Source organism: Centroberyx affinis, unplaced genomic scaffold, assembly GCF_046629955.1.
Source record: "Centroberyx affinis isolate AG114_WGS23_722 - 3 ecotype Tasmania unplaced genomic scaffold, CSIRO-AGI_Caff_v1 ptg001253l_1, whole genome shotgun sequence".
NCBI classification, from domain to species: domain Eukaryota; kingdom Metazoa; phylum Chordata; class Actinopteri; order Beryciformes; family Berycidae; genus Centroberyx; species Centroberyx affinis.
In genome coordinates this window covers 321,045-344,792 of record NW_027279764.1, presented here as the reverse complement: position 1 = coordinate 344,792, position 23,748 = coordinate 321,045, and the positions used below count along the sequence as shown (strand labels likewise).

The following is a 23,748-nucleotide window of genomic DNA, read 5'->3' as shown; positions in this document are numbered from 1 at the left end:
TCCTGGAATGATGGTACAGTACAGTATGAACTGGGAGACTGGAGTTTTTATTCAATAAAACACAATGTATATTTTTGAACCAGTGTAAAATCAAAGTCAAATGACTCCATAATGAAAACTGTTGTATAAGAGCAAGCATTGATAATTGTTGAATAAAGCAGTACAGATGCTTCCAATCTCCTGTTCTCCCCCAGTATTTATAGAACGGACAGTAAGTTTAATGGTTCCCCCAGGGTGAGCTGTTTTGCAGTGGCACTTTACTCCTGAAGGATGAAATACTCTCCTTCTCCTTTCAAATCCCCAGGACTGATCTTGTTCCTTAGCTCATGCCACATAAAAATAAGTGAAAGATCCACTCAGAGCGTGTTGGAAATCTATGAGAGCCCATAACTGTTTACTGTTTAAAGCCAATTCAGATTTACCAACCATGGGGTAAAGAGCTAACAGACAGGTCTAGGAATGGAAATGGAAATGGGCCGGGCTGTTTGCCATCTTACCTGATAAGACTGAGGGGACAGAAGTGTTCTGATCCAAAGTGGGAGAGGAGTTCCACCTGCAGGGGACGAGGACAGACTGTTAAACCGACAGTATCCGGAGTCCACAACTGAACAACAGAGCCAATCCCAACAATGTATTTATCCATAAACCCATACTCCATCAAACTTGGAAGAATAAATACTAGAATTGCCAAGCGTTGACAGTATGGTCTGTGCACGTGCTCTACTGGCTTAATATCTTCCACATGCATTAAAGATCAATGTTGTACTCTGCCACCAAAGCTCACCCATTACAGTGTATGTGTACCATTACAGCGCATTATACTGCGCACCAAAACCTCTGACAGAGAGAGAAGAGTGCTAACCTTTATGTACTTGATGAACATCTGATGCGAGAGGAAGACAGGAGAGGGACAGAGAGAGAGACAGAGAGAGAGAGAAAAAGAGAAAGAAATCAGTAAAGATTGATTCATGCTACAAGCAAGTCAAGCATCTGCTTACAGTTTTGCTAGGCTCTTCGTATTACATCAGACAACACACTGCTGAAGATTGTTCTATAAGAGTCTACAGGCAAGATACACAAGTGAGATGTTTTATTAGCAGCTGGAAAGAAGCACAAAGACAGACAGATGGACAGACAAACAAGGTGAGACAGGTGTAAGACATCAGAGCAAGACATAACAGGTTCACATAGCTTAGATCTTAGTGGCAATCACAGCTCTTCACCCTGACGCTTTCTAGACACAAAACACTTATGCAATCACACTCCATTATTTCACAATAGAACACATTAACACAATCAGCACCCACATATAGCACTCACATTCACCACATAAAAAAAGATAATCATCTGAGCATTAATCGACTGTTCAACAACTCTAGACTAACGCACAACAGTGAACACTTAGCGTAAGCAACAGTGAGGGGAGGAGAGAGAGCGGAGAGACAGTTCAACAAAGCAGAGAGATACTTTGAATAAATACATCAACACATAAATGAATATAGTCTAATATTGTCTTGTGGGAGGATAATGTTCCCATTTCCTTAGTGTGAAAACTCATGAATGGGTTCAAACGTCATTACTGCCTCCTTAGTCCTTACAAAGCCAACTTTCATGAACACACACCCTCACTGTCATTCACACAGAGATGCATTTCTCTCTCCGGGCAAGGGAGGGGTTACAGGCAACACTGATGACATGGTCAACTTACCATGAAGTCATAAGAGAGTCCCCTGAGCTTAGGAAACAACACAGCCCAACCTATGTGTATGAATGTGTCTGTGTGTGTACGTTTGTGTGTAGCCTAGCTAGGAACTAAATGCACAAGTCTGTTACAAACAATAAACAAATGAATTCATCAGTTATCCTTCCTCTTCTTGAAACATGTTGTACTATTCTAGTAGCCAAAAGATGAGGGAAGTACCTTCACATATTTGGCATAAAGCTGTTCATCCAATGGGAAGCTCTGGACGGTGCGCTCATCACGGGCATGGAATGTACCCAGCTTTACCCACTTGTTGGTAGGATACCTGCAGACAAAAAAAAGGAGGGAAGGGGAGGTGTAAGGTAATGTGTGTAGGTGTATGCGTGTGTGTGTGTGTGAGAAAGAGGGAGTGAGTATACCTGTCGCTGATGGACACTAGAAAGTCTTTAGGTGTGGACGAGAAGAGTTCGAAGTTAGCAATGTCCAGCTGCTTCACTTGAATTGGCTCACAGAGCTCTATGACAAACCTAGAGAGAGAGAGGGACAGAGAGAAAGTTAAATGGAAGAGGAATTAGCGAGGGACAGATGCTGGAAAGAGGATGTTATGTTATGAAATTACCAAATCTAAAATCTGTCCCTTCCCATTCAGCCGTCTTTTCCACAACACTCTCCAAGCTAGTGACAAATCAGCCCGCGTTATAGACATGTACCAGCAGCGTGTGTTGGTGCTTGTGTGCGTTTGTGTGTGTGTATGAGAGAGTGCCTCACCAGATTTTGTTGCTGCAAGGATTTAGCATGTAAAGGTCCATGTTCTCCATGAGAATAGCTGAAGTGCTCTGAAAAATAAATGACAGAAGGATGAGAGTGAGTGACACATAAAAGGCATTTAGAGAGAAGGATGGCATGGAAAATATGGCAGGGATAGAGCAGTATCAGAGACAGCCTCATGCTATTCTAAATATTTGCATCTAACTGTCTTCACAACCACCTTCACTCATCTGTTTCGTGGGTAAATAATGTGAATGTGGGTACAGCATGTGGGGGTTAACCTTGGCCTCGTTGTTAGCCGAGAGGATCTTGGCACCACACTCCACGGAGGCGTAGTTATTCTTGAAGTTTTTCTGGACCTTCTTCACTGGGTGGGGGCTGCCATTGGTTGAGGTATGGAGGGACTGACCTGGACAGAAGGAGTGTGAGGTTAGGAAAAGCATGTGTGTGTGGGGGGGTGGGGGGGGTGTTAGGAACCAAGTGGTTGATAGAAACGCCATCACCCTCCTGTAGAATGATAACGTTCAGTGTGTACCACGCATGGCATAGCATCTACCCTCATATCAAAGTGTGCGTAGTTATGGTTCTATGTGATATTTATCTATGGGATGGACAATGTTAGATCAGCCACTGGACCTGCTGTACCTTTAATGCACAGAACTGACAACATTGTCGTTAGAATAAAATGAATGAGAATGCAGGCTGAGGTGCTTGGCTGTGGATACACACAAAAACATGGGATTGAGAAACCTGGGCTCAGAGAGGTGATGTGACGCTCTTTCTGAAACACTGTTATTCATTAATATTTGACCAAAAAAAAACAAAAATAAAACAATATATGCATACACATAAGGTACATTGAGTGTTTGTGGCCTATGTAGATGCATTTGTCATATGCTGTGTGCGGGTGTTTTCTCTGCTTTTGTGTCTGCATATTTAAAAGTAGCTAAGTTCTATGTTAAGCTACTTGTGTGTCTGCAAGACTGAAAGAGCGTGTGTGTGTGGCGTGTGTGTGTGTGTGTGTGTGTGTGTGTGTGTGTGTGTGTGTGTGTGTGAGCATGCATCTAATTGTCTAATCACCATCATCAAACATTCATGGGACAGGCCCATTAGAGACAGTGGAAAATGAGCCTTGCCTGAGAGGAACACAGAGAGGTTACGCAACACACATAAACACACGCTCTGCTGACCACTGCACATGGCCCGCAGTGAGAGAGAGAGATGGAGAGGAACAGAAGACGAGGAAGACAGAGGAAGACGGGTAAAGGCAACACACGAAAAAACAAGGAGGCGAGGAAGCAAAAAGAACAAAGAGAAGTTACAGGATGAGAAGTAGATTGAAACTGACGTGTGTGGGCCTCCTTTGTCTTTCAGAGGCAATGCAGCAAGCCATCGTCTCATTACGGTCAATGAACATCTAAACATGATCTTAATGAACTGCAATGTCCGAGGGGGTTCTGTGTGTTTGCGCTGGTGTGCATCTCTATATGTGTGCTTACGTCCGAGTGCGTTTTTTGTGTACGTTCTTACTTTTCTCTTTCTCCACCTCCATGACTTGTTTCTTCCATTCATCGAAGGTGGGGATGTCCTCTTTGCTGGGCACGGAGGGATCGGGCTCCCTGCCACTGCTGGCATCTCCTGCCTGAAACGCACAGAGAGGCATATCACACACTAGCAACAACAAGCCACAAGTCTTTGAGGGATGACATAACTGTAGTTTTCATCAAAAGTACAATTGGCTTCCTAATGTTTCTTGACGTGCAAGAGCTACAAGTGAAGGAATAATCTAATATACTAAATATAACTAACATGGTTATTTCTATTCCTGGCATTAGTGAGCCACGAGGTGACCTGCATGTTAGAAGCTCATCTTGCATGCTATGACCAGCCGCTACACACACGTACAGTGCGGATGAGAATGTTCAAGACTCCTTTCCATAGCCCACAGTAGCTAGCTGGCCCAGGGCCTCTAAAACATTGAGATGCACTGAGCTGTGAATAATATTTTGATGGATTACATAAGCATACTGTTGGACTCCAGGAGAGAGTCTGACCCTAAAAAGCTACCAACTCAGAAAGCCTCTTATGTAAACACCCCAACAGTCAGACAGCAATCATAGCCAGCCACGCATGCAGATTAGTCGCCAGATCTTAGCTCTAACACAGAACGGAAATGTATAAAAATCAATCCAGGACACAATATTCAAAAAGCCCTTTAACCCAACTAATACTCAACACATTTAGCTGAAAATATACACATTACCCCGGATACATTCATCTGTCATGCTCCCTTCAACCATGAATAAAGCTGTCAGATACAAGCTAATGCTTGTATCTGACACGCAAAGCTTTACACCCCCCAGTAGACTAACACACTGCAGCAGACTTTCCCCTTTTCCTCACTTACATTCTTGACTCAACTATTTCCCATCTTAAGTTATTGCATTATGTTGTTGATAAAGATGTGCTAGCAATCATAAAATATCCTACTTCTTAGCACTGAATTGCTGTCCATTGCATGTCCCTTGGTATTTACTAAGCTGCTAAGAGATTTTAGAATTAACATAAACTGCCTTTCTCCATTGTTGCACTTATTGCAATTCACTCAGATAATTATCTCAACATGTGAAGTGTATTGGAAGCCGTGAGCTGCTGACCAGCTGTTCTTGGCGGCCGTCAGAGGTGTTGTCCACCCGGTCCAGGTCAGAGAGCCCATGGTCCAGCTCCTGCTCCTGCTGCTGCTGCTGTTGGTCCACAGGGCCTGGAGGGGACTGGACCTCTGTTTCAGGACCAGATCCCTGTCCCTGGTCTGACCACTGGTCCTCTACGCCAGCCACATCCACACTACAGCACAGCAACAGGGCCAATGAGGAGGAGAGGGAGGAGGAGTTGGAGGAAAGAGGAGAAAGAGATAGAGAGGGGAGGAAGGAGGATAAAGAGGGGAGGAGAACACAAATGAGTGCGCAGCAGAGCTGGACACAAAAATACAAAAGTAGAAAAAACATTCCACTCATTTGACAATATTGACAGTCCTTGGTTGTGAGCGAGCAATACGATGGAAAAAGGAAAGTAAAAAAAAAAAAAAAACTGAGGAGAAGTAGGAGGAGAGCAAGGCCAGCGGGCGATGGTTGCACGTAGCAGAGAGGTGTGGCTTGTTACCTTGATTACCTGTCTCTGTGCTTTGATTGGCTGCTGGGGATTATAACTCACCTGGGGAGAGGGCTGCCAAAAGGGGAGTTTTCACAGGTTGCCAGTTTGGGTGGAATGACCCCGCACTGTGAGTCAGAGAGCTCAGCAAAGACAAAGCTGTCTACTGGGGATTCATCTCCAGCACTGGCAACCCACACTGCACTGAGGGAAAGAAAGGACATGCCGTTTACCACAGCTCCTTACACTGAGGAGGGAAGAGAGAGGAGGGTGGGGTGGGAGAGAGGGAGGGATGGGGACAAGGAGGGCCACATGGGAGTAAGAACCAGAAGAAGAACCACAGGAAGCGTGGGGAGTGGAGGAGAGAGGAGAGAGAGAGAGAGAGAGAGAAAGGAGATGGAGAAAAGGGTTGGAGAAGTGGCTGGCTGGTAGGGCCGTTGACGTGCAGGCCTTAAACTGATGACTGAAATGTCCTGACGATGACAGCCATTTTAAGAAAGGAGTCGAACACAAAAGTAGCCATGGGCAAGTTCTTCTTGAAGACTCCACTCAGAAGACATCGAGGCTGATATCGGCGCAAATATCCAGAGCTCCATGTCCACACAAGTGACCAATTCCACATACTCCCATTGCAGAGAAAAGTCCTTTTCTGATGAAGTCGCTGAGCATGAGCGGTTCCATGAATAGTGACTTGCAAATATCCAAGATATCAGACCAACTCTCCTTCAAGCTTCTCTTTCAGTTTGTAATCAGTCATTTAGGTTGGTTAAATTAGAATATAAAAATAAACAAAATAAAGCAAACAACTGAAGGGAACAAAAGTTGAGCAACAGAATACTCAATGAACATACAGTGTTTGGCATGACAATGACAGAAAAGATGATACCTATATTATATTATATATAGCTGGAGTGGGTTGAAGTTGGCTTTAACCATAAGAGGAACAGATATGTTCTCACACATCTAGGGTTATAATTTGAGTTGAGTAATGTGACTCTCCTTCTGTAGTTATAGCCAACCTCTCACTAAAGCCAGAGACTGGGGTCCCTGGTGTGAGGAACTGGATCTGAGCTTACCCTGTGTGGGTCGGGCTGGCACTGTGTGAGGTAGGTGTGTGTTCGGCTTCGTCTGGGGTTGGGGCTGGGGCCGGGTCCAGGCTGGGATCTGGAACGGGGACATCGCTGGGGACCTCTACTGGGGCTGCGGCTGGGGGATCTGTGGACACTTGTGCTGGAGCTGGGTCTGGAGTGGAGGAGGCTGGGGCTTCCTGGTCATGGTCCTGGTCCTGGATGTCAGTCTGGAGATCAACGTCAGTCTGGAGGTCTGGGTGGGGTTCTGGCTCAGGAGCAGCAGGTACATTATCAGACTCTGGATCAGCCTGAACCTCCTCCACCACAGCCTCTCGTGGATTCACAGTCTTGACAGAGACAACACAACAACACCAGTACTTAAAGGTAATCCATCAGCAGCTGAACCAACAACCTGTGTCAATGATGATTCAAACCTCAGGTCCTTACATTTACTTTAACTATTGTATTTCTGCGGCATTAGTTCACCATTTTGTATAGCCTAAACTAGTGTGAGTTCATTCACCTCATTAGTGATGGGTTTGTCGAGATCCTTTAACAGCGCAGGGGTGTGTGGTGTTACCTGTTCATTATTATCTTGGTGTGTATTGTGTGTTTCCAGCTGCTCTAGTGCAGCTGCTCTCTCCGTCTCCAGTCCCACGTCGTAGGATGTGTGTGTCGTCCATTCTTCCACCACCTGGGGAAAAAAAAACAGAACAATTTTGCACATCGTCACACACAGACACACCACAGACTTGAATAAGTGCTTTAAGGGCTGGGTGCACAGACATGGATTAAGCCTACTACTAGATTAACATTTAATTTTTAATGGAGATCTCCATTGGTGTAGTTGTTAGTCTAGGGACTATGCTTAATCCATGTCCGCGCAACAAGCCCTAAATGTTAACAAAGCAATTGCAGTATGAGAAAGGTCAGTGCCTGATAATAGTTTAAGTTTCTATAAACCTAAAGCTGGCCTTAATCCAAAACTAATAGGCTGTGGTTTAACATTCAAATTGCATTTCAGCTGAGGTAAGCAAAGTAACTGGATTAGAAGTCATGACAGAAGACGATGAAGTGCTTTAGGAAGCACACCCCACACAGACCTCAACAGACAAATCGGGGGGAATGAGTTTGCATCTCAGGTTGTGAAATAGCCTTTTGTTGACAGACAAAGACTGTGTTATCGTGCCACTGACAGACTGACAGGCCTGTTCAATCGCCCTGGCACGCCTGTTTGCTGCTGGACCACAAACAATGATTCCCCTTCTTCTGTGCACACACATGCATACCCAAACACGCTCACTCACTTCCCTAAATTCTCACTCAATCTGTCCCTATTACACGCATAGCCTAAACAACACGCACACACACACACACGTAGAGGACCCATTCATAGAAACTGAGGGGATCCAATATTTAACCCAAAACCAGCTCTGACCCTGTATCAGCCCACCTCAGCCAACCCTTCTTTCCAGGACCTCCCTACTCTCTGCTCTCAGCGGAGCAAAAGAGGCCCAGAGACCAGCTAAGATGGATTAGTCTCCTACCTCAGTCAATGACTAAGGCTGTGAAAAGGACAGAGAAGGGGCTGGGAGCTGGGAAAGCTTTGTGTAGTCTGAACTCTAACCCCACAGAGCTGGCACTGACCTACTTCCCCCCCACCACTACCATGACTCTAATCATACAGAGAGAGGTCCAGGGGGCTTCTGTCAACCTTTAACTGGGCTGGTTACTGATCTAATCGTCTACGTGGCATTGGCTCTGATGTTTGTGTATGATCACGCAACTTACAAATTATCAGTTGTATAGGGAGAGAGATAAGGATAAAAAACTGAAATGTGGCTTTCTTACTCAATAGCAGCTCCTGTCTTGGTTAGGAGTTACAAAGACTGCAGTTACCCCTCCCCCAACCCACAGCCTGGCTTCTACGACCCAACACACCCATATACTCCTACATCCCTCCCTCCCTGATCATTCACTACCCCTCTCTCCCTCCCTCCTTTCCAACAGGGGTTATTGGGTCACAAACGTACGTAATGCAACCTTCCTAAAGTTCTGCTAACTCACACATTCACCACAGTCAGCCAGTTAACCATCCCAGAGCTATGCAGGCCAACCCACACTAATTAAAAGATTTTTTGTGGTGGCTAGGCCGGTTAGAAAACAGTTTGCAGTTGTAGCTAAATGTAGCTGGAATTTTTAGACACAGTTGAGAGGTTGGTGTTGACAATGTTTGATGTAATTAATTGAAATATGAGGAAATTTATAAATCAGATAGTTGCGGTTCTTCATTCTGATTGGCTGAGCCATGTTCAAAGCCACTGTAAAATGCTCAATTAACTCACAGCTGTAACCACATAACTACTATTTTAAATATTAATGCGCTAAACAATAATCTGATCTATAGCTAGAGCTATATTTCTTGGCAGAGGAGTAATATTATTTAGTTTCGTTATTATTGATTGAAAATAAAAGTTGAACATTTGTGTTCCGTATTATAATAGTATAATGTCACTGGAATTTTATAAAAGCAATGAGCAACTTGAGGCTGAGTTTTACTGTGATTTTGAAGCAGCTAAGATGCATTATAAAAAGGCACAAAGCTTGGACAAACCTTGTGCTGCGTGGAGTCCTGCTCCTGCTCCTGGTTGTGGCCATGAGGGTCTCCGTCCCCAGCAGACTGACCTGGACCAGACAAGCTCTGCTCTGAACAATACACATGATGACTGGGGCACCTGAAACACAAACAGGGAAAAATTTGTCACCACAATGCAATATCAAAATATTAAGAAGGGCACGTGACCATATAAGATTAGAGAACAAAGATCAAAGATCAATATAGCATGATGTCAGCTACAGGACCCAGAATGAAAGGTTCTGGTATGTGTTGAATGCTGAGGCTGTGCAACGTCACATCCTCTACAGTGACAGCATTTCCTTCCCGCAGGGGGAGGACCGCTGACACATGCTCTGTGGGCACAGGCACTGCACCGAATGTGCATGTAAGAGAGAGCCAAGAGGGCTGCATGAGTGAGAGAGAACAAAACCAAAGAGACAGAGGGAGGGAGAGAGAGAGACAGAAAAATGAGACAGAGAGAAAAAAGGAACAGAGTGGTAGAAAGTGAGAGAGAGGGAGAAGCCAGTGCGCACAAGCCAGTATGAATAACAAAGTCACCTCTTATTACATGTGCATTCATCCAAGCTCCTTTGGGCAAACTAAACTCTGTGATGGAGTTTGAACCACAGTTTACCTGACTCGCCCACTCTCTCTCTCCCTGTTGTTTCTCTCCCTTTTCCCTCACCTTTCTACCCATGTGTCTGAAGGCTTAGCAGGGTCCAGGACATTGTTGCACCTCTCTAAGCCTTCTCTTACTGTTAAGCCAATGTTGTTTCAACACACAAGTCCTCCGTGTGTGCGTGGTGCAATGTGCGTGTGTGGGCACGTGGAGAGGAGGTGAAGGTCTTTATAGCCCCATCTCTGCCTCATGGCAGCCTCCAGCTTTCTTCACTTCTAATGCCTGTCTCCAGTCCAGTATGTACCTATAGCTATTCCCAAGGTTGCCCATTGTGTGTGTCTGGAATGACATCAAAAGGTAGCTGCTATTCACCTGCAGTATGCCCAAGGCCAACTGGGCCAACACATGAAGAGGAGAGGCCTGGCTACATTATGTCGGCCAGACAATGGCACTACTGTAAAAACGTCTACAACTTTCCAATACAGAACTGCTGGTTTGATAGATACAATTTCTCAAATTAGGAGTGTATGTGCTCCTACGAAAAAAATGTCACAGCAGAGCGCTGACATACATACACTAAGGCAACGGAAAGAGATTCATGAAGAGAAATGAGAGAGCCTAAGAAATAGAGCAAAAAGGATAAAGTGAAGGAGAGGTGACAGAAGACAGAAAGGGCAGGAGAATAGACAAATATAGTGAGAGAGAGAGAGAGAGAGAGAGAGAGAGAGAGAGAGAGAGAGAGAGAGAGAGAGAGAGAGAGAGAGAGAGAGAGAGAGAGAGAGAGAGAGAGAGAGAGAGAGAGAGAGAGAGAGAGAGAGAGAGAGAGAGAGAGAGAGAGAGAGAGAGCTGGTTCTCTGTTGTTTACCGTATCAATAGGGTGAAGGCTAAAATGGAGAATGAAGGGACGCTACACTCTGCTATGACGCCAACTCACCAACTGCATCTACACTTAACTTGTTTCAACTTTTAACCCGTGTCAGTCAGCAGATTGCTTTGGAGCTGTTACACTAACACTAACCAGTCATAAGCAGATTGAGTTAAACTGAAAAGAGCCAGCTTGGAACAGAAAGATCTTTTCACACACTGGCCCTCAGGGTCAGGCCAGGAAGGCCAAATGTGGATACTTAAACACACTAAGTTACTTATTCAGTGGTGGTGAGGATCAAAGACTTCAATAATAAGCTTCTGGTGTGGAGAACAATACAGGCAGAGACATGTGGAGAATCATACAGGCAGAGACATGTGCATCATATGTTTGTTTAAATATGAAGGATACAAAATGCAAAAGCAAAGTTTGGAGAGTAACAATAGCTTGAGCCAGTGACTCCTCTCCAGAGACACAAACCCTCTGATACATACACCATGTGATTCTGAAACCGGAGCGGTTCCCCTTGAACGGTCAAATATCAATGTCAGGGGAGAGCGGCACACATGGACACTCATGTTAGCACCCTGTCAGCCCGGCTGTCATGAGGAAGATGAGCAGTGAGCACGCACAATCACAATCACACATACACACACCCATCTGTGCAAGTTAGCGGCCTGTCAGTCAGACGCTTTATAGAGCAGCCTCTCCATCTGTTTTCTGTTCATTAACATCCGAGGTGATTGGATGATGAGATCAAAGATGACAACATGACTTGAACATCCGTCTACCACAGCTCATTTGCAAGGCCCAGGGCATCTTCTGGAACCCGACTGCTCCATCAGATTTATAAGCAGATGACTAATCAATAAGATATGTGAGATATTAACACATATATTGTAGCTACCTCTGTCCAAGTCACCACGCTGTTTGCCAAATACGTTCAAGGAAAATTCTAGCCCCGGATACACTTACACTGTTCCATCATCAATCTGTAACGTTCATTGTGTTCCAGGAGTTATTTCGTAATTTACATCTTTGTTCTATCCACTTTCCTCAACTTGGTCAGTGATGTCCTACATTTCCCAGCATGCCTTTCATCAACCTCCCCAGAGCTGAACACCTGGACTTGTTGCATCTAGCTGGGTTTTACATGTAGGTGTACAGAGCAATAACAATAGCAGCAATAACGGCATGAGAGCGAGAGTTTCCAGTCCGTCATTGGTATTTCATTTTGCGAGCCCTGCTGTCTGTTGAAATGAGATAGCGTGAGTGTTAACGGCCTGCCTCATCTCTAAAGCACATGGCCGATCCCTGCTGATGGTGCAATGTGGGCATGTTCCTATATGCTTTAACACCTCATAAACCATGTTCTCCTCAAAAGGGCTGGACAGGGCGAGATAGCCACCAAGGAAACCTGAGAGCGGGGCAGTGTACAGATACTGGGGAGTAAATATGAACCTTGAGCTAATATAGCCCCCAGCTAAACTTAGAGCCATAGCTTTAAAGTATGTTACGTTTCAAATGTCACATAGCCTACACGTGGAAGAATAGGGATATATGCTCATGGGTGGGCGGGTGAGGGGGAATCTGGTCTGACTCGGCTGGGGGGGTGTGGTCATCGGCCTGTGGACAGTAAGACTGGTCAACCTCCCAACCCCTGGCACCTCTCAGGATGGACAGATGTGGAGTAGACAATTACAATTTCCCATTTGGCAGACGCTTTTATCCAAAGCGACGTACACATGAGATTTTAGTACAACACAAGCAAGGTTCTAGTCAGGAGAGAACAATGAAAGTAAGTGCCATAAAGCTAAGAGATGAGAGTTTTGACTCATTTCACTGATGATGAAATGATGAATAGTTATATAATATATGACTAACAGGCTGCTCTAAAAATAAAATAAGGAAAAAAGAAAAATATGTGAATGACAACATGCAACCCCTGCACAACCTAGGTGATGGATGATGACTTGATTTAATTTTGGACTATGTCAATTGCAAATATTTGATTAAATTAAGGGTCCATGGAAATGAAGCATTTTGTTCGAGTATCCAGATCAATCGGCTGGTATTTGTATTGGTGACTAGTGAATCACTGAGCAAATAATCAAGACTGACTAAAGAAGTGATAAAGCAGTCACATTACCTGCTCAATCCACTCAGAACTAGTTTTTGCTCCCTAAAGGCAGAATCTATTCAGACAAGACATCCAAAGGTCATAACTACATAGCTACAGCGTGATGATAAAGGTGACTTATATCAGTGCTCTTCAATCCTTTACCTGCTGGACCTATATCGCCACACCCTCCCTGTGCATTTGGTCTGTTTTCACCAAAACAGGCAGTGCTTTATGTACAAAGAGTCATTCACTCTAATCTCAAAGAACTTGGACAGCAGCACTGATGGCGTGATGCAACAAAGTGACACTTAATAGCGGTCAGGTCAAGTCAAGTCACCTGGCAGCCAAACTCTCTGACCCAGCAACACATGTACCCCTCGACTCCCTTCCAGTCCCTCAGTATATCTTACAGCGCTTCACCCCACTTGTGGTAAATCAGACCTTTGAGATGTACAATTATTCAGAGCTCAGCCTGCCTGCATATCTGACATTTATATACCCAGAGACAAGCAGACAAGGAGAGAGACAGAAGAGGTTGGGAAAGAGCTTGAATTTAAACAAAGTGGTACAGGGACAGCCAGGAAAAACAGTTTTTTACTTGAGTCAGGAAACAGGTTGGTCCAAAGTAGCTAAGATAGACCATGTTGATATCTCCAGAAAAAGAAAAATCTTTTTTTTTTTTTTAAAGATTTATTTTTGGCATTTTATGCTTTATTTGAGAGATATAGTGAGAGAGAGAGACAGGAAGGTATGGGAGAGAGAGCAAGGCAGCAAAGGACCACGGGCCAGATTCGAACCCGGGTCGCTGCGGGAAGGACTGAGCCTTATGGTACGCACCCTACTCGGTGAGCCACCAGGGCGCCCCGAAAAAGAAAAATCTTGAAAGAAAAACAGTGAATATGGAAAGTTGGAGGATAGGAATATAGGCAGTTTTTAATAAGTAATAATACCGGTATGTTTCATTTACACTATGTTTTGTACGTATAGCAGAACTTATCCAGTATTATGTAAGCAGCTAGCTTTCACTCCCATCACTCCTGGTATACAGGTTGTGAAGTTAATCTCCAAACAGAAATCTACCCAGTCATCAAACCTTACAATAATGAATTAGTGTCTTTGTTTGTGAGATTAACAATACAGAATCCTTGGCCCACAGCTCATATCAAACTGCACTTTGGAGAAAACCTTTCATTATATTTCAGCTGGGTAAATCCTAATCATTAAATCAAAATTCATATCGGAACTGCAATAATTACCACAAGAATTGCAACATGATTTTTGATCAATATTTTGCAGCTGTATTAAAAGGTGAAGAATGGTGTGAAAGGCGTGAGCCTCTTTGGATCGGAGCTGAATGTTTGCATTACCTGTTTACTGTCTGAAAGCCTTCATAATATCACTACTGGCCTCTCTGCACAAGCTGCCTTCAACTTGCTTTTAAAATTTTACAAGGCGTTGCATGGTCTGGTATCTTGAGTACTTTTCTGATCTGCTATATGCTTATAGCAAATTCTTGGCTGTTACACAATCTAGTTTCAAATAAGGAACAACTGAGGATTGGCTTTAACTTTTTATAACTTTTTATAACTTTTTATAGAACTGCTTTTGGTAATTTTAAGTACTGTCAAAAACAAACTTCATAGAATTTATTTTATTAAATGGACTGCTTTTGTTTTCTTAATTCTTTTTTTTACTCTTTAAACATTTTTTTATCACTGCAGTTATATAATGCATATCCCTTATATTCTTCTTTTTTCCTTGCTGTATTTTAGAATTTGTTAGTTTGTTTTCCTGCTTGCTCGTTTACTTTTTACCTTGCACACAAACATGCCTGAATGACATAAATGGGTCAGGCACTACAGAGTGAAGGTTTAGGGGAACACGTCACACAGAGTCAACATTCCTGTAGAAACTTGTGATGACAAATGCAACTCTGACTGACTTCCGCAATATGACTCATCTAATATTTAACTAAAGCCTGCTCAGTCACAAAATAGCAGGATACAAAGTGCTATTCAAATGACAAATATTCAAATGTTGTGATTAAAATGTGTCGAGCAATACAAGAGCACAAATGCCTTTTACTTGGCATGTCTAAAACAGAGCCAAGGCACTCACACACACACACACACTCTAAGCATCATCTCCGTGAATGAATGGAAAAAGAGTGTTGACATTCCTTCTTTAGACAAAGAAAAGCAGGGGGATGAAAAAAAGAGAAGAAGGAGAAAAGAGTGAACCGATCTGAAAGGAGCTGCTTTGGGGGTGTAATGTGACCTACTTCCTACTTCTGATGGTTATGCAACACTGAGGGGGAAGTTCAGACCCACAGATACATAGATAGAAATATATAGACCACAGAGACAGAAAGCGTTAAGAAGTGCGTCATGTAAGCTACATACTAATAGTGGGTCAATGCCAGCCTAATGAAGGAAGAGCCTGAGGCATGACTAATGAGTCAGCAGCCTGCAAATACACTCTTCCTCTTTTGCTCTCTATCCCCATTTCCTGTCCCACTTCAGAAAGCACCTAGGGATTTGCAACAAGTCTTTTTCTCAGTTTCTCCCTTCGACTCTAATGGCTACAAAAGGCTACAACATTCTGTGATACTCTCATGACCACCGTAGGACAACTTCTCTTTTCACTTGCCACTCGTTCAGGATGAGCTACAGCAGTTATTCTCAACCTTTTTCATATCAAGGACCCCTGATTTAGTACACATTAGGGCCACGGACTCCCATTTGATGAGATTTTGTGTCAAATCTGATATGATTTATCTAGATATGATTTTATCCAGAATTCCATGACTATCTGTATTGTAGGAAGAGAGATAACAGTGAAACTATGATCAAAATAGTCATTCTTCTATTCTTCTACATTCTCTAATTGTGTTAACTTCTTGTAAATGAAATAATGGTGAAGTTTAACAATTCATCCATTTGCTGGGGACCCCCTGGGACCCCCTCAAGGACCCCTGGTGGTCCCCAGACCCCACGCGGAGAACCCCTGAACTACAGAACAGCATTCCTATAGAGCTCGGAGGTAGTCAGCGTCTTGCTCAAGGACACAGGATGTTTGCTGTCACAGGGGCCTGAACCCGGGCCCTCAGTTTTAAGGACAGTTTCCCTACTTACTATGCCAGCCTGCTGCTCGTCATAGATGGAGAAAATTATATAAGAGAATACACTTAAAGGCACACGGTGGTGCACAGATGCAGACACATTGGCTACATGTCCAGACACTTAGAAATACACTGTCCCGGCCCGTTTGGAGCAGCCAAATCCCCTGATATTTCCTGTTGGCTTTAGGGCCATTCAGGACCAGAGGACAGGGAATGACTCCTGAATCAGCAGGACCGTACTGTACCAACTGACTGGCACTAGGCTCACAATGACAGGACCAGGGGACAGGGAAAGACTGTACTGGATCAACAGGACTGTACTGTATCAACTGACTGGTATTGGGCTCATAGACACCAGACAGAACTGGAGAGAGGAACAGGATGAGAAGGCTTAATCTGCCTGTAGCAAGACAAATATTATCTGCAACCATACGGCATGCCAACTGGGCTCTGATCTCGTTTCCATGGCAGGATGTTTGCCCAGAGACACAAAATATTTTAGCAGCGTCAGCAGCATCGGACATGACAGCACACATGTGTGAGCCTGCGTGTGTGTATTTGAGTGTCTGTCCCATTCCTGACAGCCTGGGGTGCTGCTCTTTCCATTATCATTTCTCCATCATCCTCTCTTCTCATATTTCTTTTTGCCGTTTGTTAAACCTGCTTCAGAAGAGTGTTGTCTTTGTCTCTCTGCCCACCCCCACTCACTCGCTCACTCACCTGGCTCATGGCATGACAGTGCAACACACAGGAGTTCCTACCTGTGCCAGGTCAGATTAGTTGCTGCCTGTCCCTCTCCTGGCCTAAATCTCTGACCACCAGCTATATAAACACACACGCACGGCCCTCAACCTAACCAACTGCACGGCAGCACACTAAAGCCCTTACTGTCCTTAACTGAGTGTGTTAAAGTGAGCAATGTGCTATCTATAGAGTGGGGTAGCTAGTCCTGTTCTGATGCAACAGAGTGAGGAAAGAGAGACAGTGAGAGAGCGAGAGAGAGAGAGAGTGAGAGAGCGTAAAAGAGAGAAAGAGCAAAAGAGAGTGGTAGAGGTTACTTAACACCAGTGCAATAATTCAGTCAAATTGGTTGACATACTGAAGTCACTGGGTGCATATTATTATGGCCCTGATTATCAATAGAACGGGAAAGTGAACAGTGTGTGTGTGTGTGTGTCTGTCTGACCTCTCTGCCTGGCCTGAGGCAGACGAGAGTCTTGTGATGTTTTCCACTGATGTTCACATGAGGTTTGATGTAGGTTATGTGGTGCTGAGAGTTATCAATGTAGCGAGATAGATAAAGTTTCTTTTTAAACTGAACTGTCAAGTCTATAAAGCCTAATCACATGTTTGGAGAGAGCAAACACACACATACACATAGTCAGTAAAAGGCCAAATGAATCCAGCTGTTCATCCCGGAACCACATCTCCAAGAATAAATCCTGCTAGCAGGGAGAGGATCCACATCTGAATTTACCTCAAGACAGTCAAGAGAGGAAGACAGTCAAGAGAGGGAACTTTAGAAAAGGGGCTAAAGAGAGATCCAGGATCCACGTGGGCAGGGGTGGAGTTTAGGGCAGGGAGATGTGCCAGGGCACGCCTGTAAAAGTAGGGCAGCGCATCAGCCTGGCCGACAAAAACATTCCGTCACCGAGCTGGGGGTTGTACAGAGCCTAAAAGCCGAGCCTTAGCAGACCGAGTGTGTGTGTGCATGTGTGTGTATGTTTGTGTGTGCGTTCTAATTTGCCTCCATGTCAAAGCATGGAATAATGTTGAGCAGCAGTTTGTTCTAAAGCCTACTGATCCTCCATAATCCTCTCCACTGGTGTATCCTCAGGGCTGCCAGGACACAGTGGCTGAACTGGTGAATAGCTCTCTCTCCTACACACACACACACACACACACACACACAGTTCTGAACGAGGACCCTGCTTATATGCAACAACTTGACCTAAGGTACCAAGGCGACGGATCCGGAAGTTGAAACGGGAATCGGACGATCACCGATGGCCTATTTACAACATTTATCAGTCAATTATGATCAATCGGTCATCAACGATCATTGCAGACTTTCTGTTCATGTTCAGAGTCGCATGGCCCCCAGTTGGCCCCTCAGATCCCAAATACATAAATAGGCCTGGGTGCCAACAGGACAAAGAGGTCAGAGATGCAGAGAAAGAGAAGGAAAAGAAAGGCCTGGTTTTGAGACCCTCCCTCCGACAGACGGGTCACCAAGACAAAAACTAAGGGTGGTCATGGGTTCAAATAAGAGAATTGTGTGCACAAATAGAGCAAGGCTGTAGTGTGGCTCACTTTAATTAATTTTAAACAATGCATAACAGAGTATCTCTGACACACATATACAATTTCAATGGTTCAGTGGGTTTCAATAAGATTTAATTTTTAACATTACTGGAGGACATGATCTGCAAATCAGCAAAGGCACCATACTTCTCTCTTTGTGCAAGTGACACCCTACTGTCCACTTCCTCTGCACCCTCTCTTTTCATCACAACCTGAGACACATCAGTGGCTGAATGCTGTAACACGGGCCTACAGAGACATCCTTTGTCTGCTGTGGTCTTCTGCCCTGCTGCTCTTGCGGGCACATTAACCCCACGCCTGTGCGTGACTGCTGCATTTGCTACTCTTCTGCATGGGGTGGCCCAAGAGATTGGAAGCGGTGAGTGGGCTCATCTCACTAAGTGCTTCTAATGTTGTGTGCTAAAAGCTGCTGCGCTAAAGGGGAGGAGGCATGACCGAACTTAAACACTGCCTCCCTTCCTGTGACACCAAGAATTACGAGCCAGACCTGTTCCCGACAAAGAGCTCCCATGTCGTAACTCAACGTGGCCTGAAGACCACGCAAAGATTGACTCAGACACACATGGACACACAGACACACACACAAACACACACACAGTCAGTTATTGATAGATTGTGTTTGTAGCCAGGCACCACAGATCAAATCACTTAAACTAGTGGACTGCTTATAGAAGAATGTGCACTTTAAATGTCCAAAACAGGTGAGTGCCTACAAACGGATGTTATGTTTACTGGCCAGGTATCAACATCAAAGAGAACTTGATCGGTGGCACAGTCTTATCAGAGCCCTTATCAGTGTACCATAGTAAACACACTGGCATGGGGCCCAGTGGTTCCCGGCATGAAAACACTACCTCCGTCTCCTTTTCTCACAGCTAGATGACCACAAATGGGCAAACCAGCAGTTGAGATCAGGCAAAGGTGTGACCATTAAACAATGAGGGAACACATAAAACGGATAACTTTTTTTAACCCACACTGGTTTTATCTATTTGTAAAAGCTTGTTTGACTTTCTGATCTATCAGGATCTTTCTTTTGCTACTCCGGCTCCATGACGCACACAGCTCACTGTGTAGAGTTTACATTACAGCCTCTCTCTAAGGTGTATTGTGAAAGGCCAGGCACACCTCTCTCTGCCTCTAGCACCGAATAGGCTGAGTCACCAGGTGGAAGAGAGTGCTGCTCCTGTTGGGCTCTGACTCATGTTCTCCTAGCAGGCCCGCAGCACACGCACACATACATGGACCAAAGCTTAAACGCAGCTATAAAGATCTGTGTGTTCCACTGGAGGATCCTGTAATGAATTCAAGTAACAGTGGATATGGTGTCATCTACTAATCCATGATTAATATGATCTCCAGTATTAAATTAATCATGGATTAGTGGATGAAAGGGAGTAAGCTTCCTGTAAGCAGAGGACCAAAAATATACCTGAAGCTACAAGTCAGTTTAAGTCCCTTCTACTTTTGGCAGCATGCCAGTGCATAGGGTTTTTGCAAAAAGAATTGAGGGATAGTCTATGCATTTTCATATCCATTTCTCATATCCTTCTTTATAATGAAACCTGCTCAGGTTGTGGACTGAGCAATATTCTCTCCAGTATGCACATATTTTACAAGAATTGTATAATGCTCACAAAATGTGTTTGTTTAAAATAATTTTGAAATTAGGCGCCTGGATATTGAGGAATTACAACTTATCAGGCCTATGCAATTTCTCTACTATAAGACTACAATTAATTGGTCTGAATAAAAGAACAGTTCGCAGTTTGGTAAAATCTATGCCTACTATACATTTTAATTTGCTAACATAAAAAAAAAAGGAGGAGTTAGCAGGGCTATACCTATAATACCTATAATTAGCAGTGCACTGACGAATACATACACACCAAGGACAGAAATGATTGAATGACTGTTAATTGCTGAATAAAATGAGGATTAACTAAACATCATGGTAGAACAATACATATGAAATTTGGAATATCAGTCAATTCAACAGATACACACAGTTGCCAGAGTAAAACACTAATTCCAATGAATCGCATTAATGCTCATTAATAAATGCCAACTCATATATTTCACAGTTATTAAACTTACTGGCTGGGTATAAAATTTAGTCATCTTCTATCACCTGGGTTGACTGGGGTGCACCATAAAAGAGCTGTAGATTCGGTCTGTTTTCGCTATATTTATAGTCTTAGACCAATCTATTAGATGGTTGCATAATATTAGATGTATCGGCAGACGGCAGTGAAATGAATCACACATCCTTTCTCTAATACACACCCGGACAAAGGCTCACCGCCCGTCACAGCATGGGGGCGATGGCCAAGCTGTGACAGTGGGAATCATCACAGCAGTCCCAGTCAGACAGGGATCAAAGACGCTTGGGAATGCAGCATCGATTCGGGAACATCGGCCCAGACCGCCGCCTTAGAGAGAGAGGACCGCCGGACGCAGTCATGTGATATGATGCGATTTGATAGGAAAAGCCACTTGGCCAGTGTGTGCTAGCATGGGTGGGCGTGGATGCAACACACACGCACATTCTCAGTCAGTATGCATCAGCAGGCACAGCAGGAGAACAAAAACTCATAAAACATTCACAGTCACCTCAGTACACGGTGTACCAATATGTTGCGGGACTGTGGCACGTCATAGCCCAATGCAGATACTAATAGCCTACTAACTAGCAAGGGATCACCATATTTATCATAAGTACTGTGATATTTTATTTTTGAACAATACAATACAGTCACGACACCTTCATTGTCACACTGTACAAGGCTGAAACGAACAAAGTCAACTCTAGTTACAAGCATGCGAACTAGCATGTACTGCCCGTTCGATTTTGATGCCCAGAACAAATGTAATTATTTTGGCCCATGAGATAAAACAATGGGGATTCTGCATTTAGCGGGAGATTCGAGGGAGGCAGAAGTGATGGCATGACTTTGTCTTTGTATGCAAGCTTCTGCAAAACATGCCATAATTAGCTATAGTACATAATGTTCAGAAGTAGCAAGCCTCCTGCGTCAGCTATGGACAAAGCCCCCTCCCACGTGCCCTCACAGTGACGATCACAGACGCCGACAATCCCAGACTCACTGCATACAAGACCGAATCACTGACAAAGGAAAACAGAGAAATAAACCCAGAGACAAAGATAAGGGACAGTATGAGAGTCAGTCAGTAGCTGAAAAAGGTAAACAGAGAGCAGAGTGTGAGAGAGAGAGAGGGGGGAGGGGAGGAAAGGAAACCAGAGCATTTTCAGAAGGAGAGGAAAAAATAGTGCCTTTCTCTAGGAGAGAAGGAAAAAGCAAAGCAACCCCTGATTTTAGTGTTGTGGAACATCCAAAACTCATGGTACATATCCAGCTAACACCCGCGGCTTGAGATGTTTTAAGACAACTCACAATTTTCATGCTTTGAGATGTTTTGAGACAGATAGATATAGATTTATAGTAGGCTATACCATTTTGGACCTTGGTTAACCACTTGCATTGATAGTTACTTGGTCAGAAAATATGTTTACTCTCCAACCATAAAGTAGGTCAAATTTAACTCTCAGTTGTCAAATAGTCAAATCAACTCATTACCCTAAACTCATTGCCATACCTGCTTCTCACACACACGCACACACACTGTGCTGACAGAAGTCCCCACCTATAAAACCTAACAATCTCCACCCTTAGAATACTATTCAACCGCTCAGTAAACACTGTTATTTTGTATCTTAGCACTGACGGAGCTTGAGGCCATTGGCCAGCCTTCAACTGTCGCTGTAGGCCTACCTACTCTCATAAAACTCTTAACGTGATCAAGAGGATCCTGCAAAGAAGTTAATGCCACCAGAAACTGGAACTAGATGCACCATCAGAAACACTAGACTACCATTTGAGTTTCTCTGCAAAATCAAACTGTTATGGGACTGGATGCTATTAAAACAAGTCATGTCTAGCTCTCTGCGTTTTAATGACTTATTTATAGGGATGTAATGAATGTTCGTGACACGTGACATAAAATGTCACAATACAAAACTTTTCATATATGCATCGTGGAAATGTTTATATTTTCAGCTGCGGTCTAACATCTCTTTTGCATAGTTAACTAGATTACTTAAGGCAAACAAGTTTTAACTTGGGTCATCACACTTCCGGTAAGCCCAGCTGAACTCACTACTTTGTAGACGAAGTAGGCTACAAAATGGACTCAGGTGAAACTGTTTGAGGATGCTCCACCTGTGCTGAGTGGCAACATTTTGGGTTTCCAATTAAGGAAGAAAATGGCAACACCACAAGTAGACAAGGACTGTTTGCAAGTAAGCCTATTATAAGAGAGCCTTGCCTTACAGGTAACACTAGCAACACGCTGCACCGTGTACAAGAACATCACAATGAAGAACTCTGTCACCGGTATATGGTTAACTATTGTGTATGTCTTAAATATGGCTTCAGAGGTCTTACAAATGTTACAGTTTCTCTTTGCACTACACTCCTAGCAAGAAATTTCATTGATTGCGCAAATGTATACTTTACTTTTTTTGTTTGCTTGTTTGTTTTTTGCTCTTCAGGCTTGTTTGGGGGTGAAATTGGTCTTAAATTTTATTTGAACTGGCAATAACAAACTCTTAAAAGTTTGTTTTTGTTTTTTTCAGTTATAATTGTCTTCATTCAGATTTTACTTAAAATATTGTGATAATATCAAACCAAACCATTAGCTGAATGTATCGTTACATCCCTAGGAAACGTTCTTTTTAAAGAGAGTAGAGCATTGTTAATGTAAACACAGACAAAGTAGACCAATCAAGGGATTTAATCCTTATAACGCCAGACCAAACAGGCAATCAAGACGATCATAGTTTCCCTATTTGTAACAGCACCTACAGGGCATGGTATGGCAAAAAGACGGGATGAGGGGCAGAATGGGTAACCCCAACTACATCTGCCCATCCATTTCTCCTAACCTTGGCTGTTGGCTTAGTCTGACTATTTCAAATAACCCAGGTTATAAAGGTGCCGGTGTGGGTCCCAGTGCGGAGAGTGAACACAGAGATAGACGGGCAGGCAGACAGGAAGGAAGGCAGGCAGGCAGGCAAGAGGGCTCAGTGTGCTCAACAGTCTCCATGGCCAGTGGGCAGGAACAATAGAGAGCTCCAGAGTGCCAGTCCAGCTCTGTCTCTCTGGATTAAACTAGAGCTGCCAGCCTGGAGTACTGAGCCCTGGCCTGCTACAACATCAATAACAACAGAAAGATGGACCCTCCATTACTAAGCCTCTAGCCTCTGATAACAGGGCCGATAGACAGACCGGAAAAGAAAAACTAAATAATAACTAAATATCTATAACTATATACAGTATCACTCACACACTGGAAGCTGATTAGACCTAGT

At 43.9% G+C, this 23,748-nt stretch overlaps 1 protein-coding gene across 3 annotated transcripts in view; it reads right to left on the bottom strand.

Moving 5' to 3' along the window:
- Positions 1–23,748, bottom strand: part of suco (SUN domain containing ossification factor) — a 45,664-nt gene that overhangs the window by 14,674 nt on the left and 7,242 nt on the right. The window contains exons 2-13 of one of the 3 annotated variants that reach the window (XM_071524967.1): positions 9,302–9,422; positions 7,268–7,381; positions 6,694–7,034; positions 5,681–5,821; positions 5,128–5,314; positions 4,001–4,112; positions 2,752–2,879; positions 2,471–2,538; positions 2,122–2,229; positions 1,922–2,027; positions 863–883; positions 498–553 (exon numbers count right to left, since the gene is read on the bottom strand). In XM_071524967.1, the coding sequence (XP_071381068.1) occupies positions 498–553; positions 863–883; positions 1,922–2,027; positions 2,122–2,229; positions 2,471–2,538; positions 2,752–2,879; positions 4,001–4,112; positions 5,128–5,314; positions 5,681–5,821; positions 6,694–7,034; positions 7,268–7,381; positions 9,302–9,422 (1,503 nt within the window). The remainder of the gene's footprint in view (positions 1–497; positions 554–862; positions 884–1,921; positions 2,028–2,121; positions 2,230–2,470; positions 2,539–2,751; positions 2,880–4,000; positions 4,113–5,127; positions 5,315–5,680; positions 5,822–6,693; positions 7,035–7,267; positions 7,382–9,301; positions 9,423–23,748) is intronic. The other 2 variants (XM_071524968.1, XM_071524969.1) reach the window with 2 other exon arrangements.